The sequence below is a fragment of the Trachymyrmex cornetzi genome, unplaced genomic scaffold (assembly GCF_001594075.2).
Source record: "Trachymyrmex cornetzi isolate Tcor2-1 unplaced genomic scaffold, Tcor1.1 scaffold126, whole genome shotgun sequence".
Lineage (NCBI taxonomy): Eukaryota > Metazoa > Arthropoda > Insecta > Hymenoptera > Formicidae > Trachymyrmex > Trachymyrmex cornetzi.
The window spans coordinates 93383-97000 of NW_017295828.1; the positions used below are offsets into that span (position 1 = coordinate 93383).

At 35.7% G+C, this 3618-nt stretch overlaps 1 protein-coding gene across 1 annotated transcript; it reads left to right on the plus strand.

Moving 5' to 3' along the window:
* Positions 1-957: 957 nt before the first annotated feature.
* LOC108770366 (uncharacterized) lies at positions 958-3236 on the plus strand. The gene is made up of 7 exons (XM_018521928.1): positions 958-1240; positions 1353-1565; positions 1662-1710; positions 2325-2357; positions 2508-2761; positions 2849-2976; positions 3233-3236. The coding sequence occupies exons 1-7, from the start codon at positions 1154-1156 to the stop codon at positions 3234-3236; spliced, it is 768 nt and encodes a 255-aa protein (XP_018377430.1). The 5' UTR covers positions 958-1153.
* Positions 3237-3618: the final 382 nt, after the last annotated feature.

Here is a 3618-nt window from a genome sequence, read left to right on the forward strand (position 1 = left end):
GTTGCCTGTATTAGGATCCGGGCTTACGACTCAAGGCGCAGTCTCAGCCCAGATCCTCATACGGGCAACAGCGCTTCGACACCGAACGCTGATTGGTGAAAAACGGGTGGTGGGAGTAAATTTTAGCCCCACAACCGGCTTTTCACCAATCAGTGTTGTGTGTCAAAGCCATAGACATATAAGATAGACCCAGCATCTATAGTACATGTTGGGGTTTGGCAGAACGGTGCGAGAGGCAAGATATCGGGGCAACCTGTCCTTCTCTGCGCGTGCATCTTGACATTCTTGACAAAATCAAAATGGCTGACTACGTTAGGATCGTCTGGATTCTTTGCCCATTGTGTTACTTTGCGTCACCCAGTATTTCTGATGGGCAAGGAAAAAATATTCTGTTACGCTTAAATGAAGCATATGTTGTACGTATTGTATGCATATACATAAGTAGAAGTTAAAATGTTTTATTTACCTCTGAATGAATATTTTTTCCTGTTTCAAATTTCTTTTGATACCCACATGCGTTGCACGTCTCCATATTCAATTTTTTTTACAAAAGAAACAATACTAACAGTTATTAATAATAAGTGCAAAGAATACAGATAATTCTAACGTAGGCAGCCATTTTGATTTTGTTAAGATTGTCAAGATGCGCGCGCAGAGAAGGACAGGTTGCCCCGAAATTTTCCTCTCGCACCGTTCTGCTAAACCCAGCATATACTATAGAAAAGTATACGGATGCTGGGTCTATCTTATACGTCTATGGTCTATGCGTACTACACTCTGCAACCAATCAGAAAACAGGATTCCGATGATACGAAGCAAAATCCATCGGAATCCTGTTTTCTTATTGGTTGCAGAGCGCTGTAAGACGCACATCGGATGCAGTGTGAATCCAGCAATAGGGTGCGTTCCGTTTCACGCATGAACCCAAGAAGACTAGAACCAGGAAAGTCAACTCGGCGTAAAAGCGGTAGTGGGGGTGAGGCAAGAAGTGGAAACGAACGACACCCCCCACTCTTGCGCTTCATCCTCTCTGTTGCTCTACATAGTCGGTTTCAATTCGTGACTGCGCATGTCAACGTTGAACGTATTTTGTTTCTGTTTGATTGAATTTTGAACTAAACGTAAACCGTGTAAAAATTTAATCCGATTTACGATGCCCAAGCGAGTGTGCTGTGTTCGAAATTGTGATTTCAATCCTGGAGATAAAGAAAATCGAAAAACAATATTCCAATTTTGTGAGGTATGTATTGATGAAATGTAATCTAGAGAAATGTACAAAAATGTGATTTAATAATTTTGTCTGACATTTGTATACATAACAGTTATATTAAACCTCAATTATTATATTGCAGAAATCTCCATACTTCAAAACATGGATGAATGCGATTGGACCAAACTTGAGAGATGGAAAGAAAACTCGCAAAAATTATTACATTTGCGAACGACATTTTGATGACGGTAATTTACATCGAATTCCTATGAATATATTAAAGGATGGAAAAGAGGTGACCCTGTTACGTAGACGCCCAATGTTAAAATCGACAAGTGTCCCATACATTTTTCCAGTAAATATCAAAGTCACATGTGATCTATGGCGTTGTTGCATATATTTTTCCAGATAATAATTGAGCACTTGATGTAACCAAAAATTTATTATTCAGGGTTCAAGGCTTATAGATTCAAATAATCTTGAAAGCTCCTCGATTATAGATTCAAATAATCTTCCAATGGAATGCACTTTAGAAAATGTAAATATCAAAGTCACATGTGATCTATGGCGTTGTTGCATATATTTTTCCAGATAATAATTGAGCACTTACATCGACGCCATATTTTTAAATTAAAAAATTTACACATATAGTTTAAGATGTAATAAATATATAGTAAAAATTTGGAAGCTCTGTATTTTTTCATTTCGCAGCAAAAAATGCAAAAAAACCTTAAAAAAAACGGTCGTCACACGGGATGACCCTCTTAAACCTCAATTATTATATTGCAGAAATCTCCATACTTTAAAACATGGATGAATGCGATTGGACCAAACTTGAGAGATGGAAAGAAAACTCGCAAAAATTATTACATTTGCGAACGACATTTTGATGACGGTAATTTACATCGAATTCCTATGAATATATTAAAGGATGGAAAAGAGGTGACCCTGTTACGTAGACGCCCAATGTTAAAATCGACAAGTGTCCCATACATTTTTCCAGTAAATATCAAAGTCACATGTGATCTATGGCGTTGTTGCATATATTTTTCCAGATAATAATTGAGCACTTGATGTAACCAAAAATTTATTATTCAGGGTTCAAGGCTTATAGATTCAAATAATCTTGAAAGCTCCTCGATTATAGATTCAAATAATCTTCCAATGGAATGCACTTTAGAAAATGTAAATATCAAAGTCACATGTGATCTATGGCGTTGTTGCATATATTTTTCCAGATAATAATTGAGCACTTGATGTAACCAAAAATTTATTCTTCAGGGTTCAAGGCTTATAGATTCAAATAATCTTGAAAGCTCCTCGATTATAGATTCAAATAATCTTCTAATGGAATGCACTTTAGAAAATATTTTTAACACAACGGTTTTACTAAAGGAATGGAATGCAAGACCTTCTTATGAATCCATGGGGTCATGGGGTGTGACAAAAACAACGTGTGGATTACTTTTCATACTTTTAGAAAGCACTTCAGAACAATGTAGCAATACAGTACAGCGTTCTTTACTTGTAAAGAATGACATGACTATCGAGGTATCTTAGGACTTTTATACATTACAAGTTTTTTTGTATATGAATTTATCTGCCTGTACTATTGCTTATTTGATTTGTTTATTTCAGTTACATGCTTATAATCATCCTGTCACTTATCATCTTTTGGAAAAGATGACGTGTCTACAAGATATTTATTTTTTATTACGAAAAATAAGTGCAATGAAAATGTGTCAAGAAGAGTCCTGCACTATTGGGTACTTTGAGCATAATCTACTTTCACGATCCAATCTTTGTAAAGATTGCCAATTAAAGAACAAAAGAAAAAAAGTAAGAGAAAGTAAACGTGAAAAGAGAGCAGCCGTCAGAAAAACGAAGGAGAAAATTTGCAAGAAAAATGTAAAACAAAAATACAAACGGATATACAACCAGGTTTGTAAACGTTTATTAATGCCTACAAGCTAAATTTCAGTTTTTGAATTACATACTTATGTGAGTTGACATATGTTACAGATGAAGAGATACAAAGTAGAAATGGGTGTCTAGGTGACGCCATCGAGGAAGTGAGTGTCTAGGTGTATTATGCTTTTGTTTAAAATTTCAAGCATTCTTGATACATAGGTTTCAGAAGTTGGCTGATCCCACTGCATCCAGGTTAATTCCTCGTTGCGATGATAAACTTTTACATTCATATTAACGTCGAGAACAACTATCAAGAAGGTTGTGAGGTCATCTTCTGATCGAATGAATGCAATGCAATGATTTTGTATGATCATAGTCCAATCTGTACCTGGCAGTTCAATATTCTTGGAGTTTTCCTTTATACGCAAAAACAAACCGCTTTCCTTCGAATCATACATATTTCAATATATGTTATTCCAACGACAACGAAAATATGC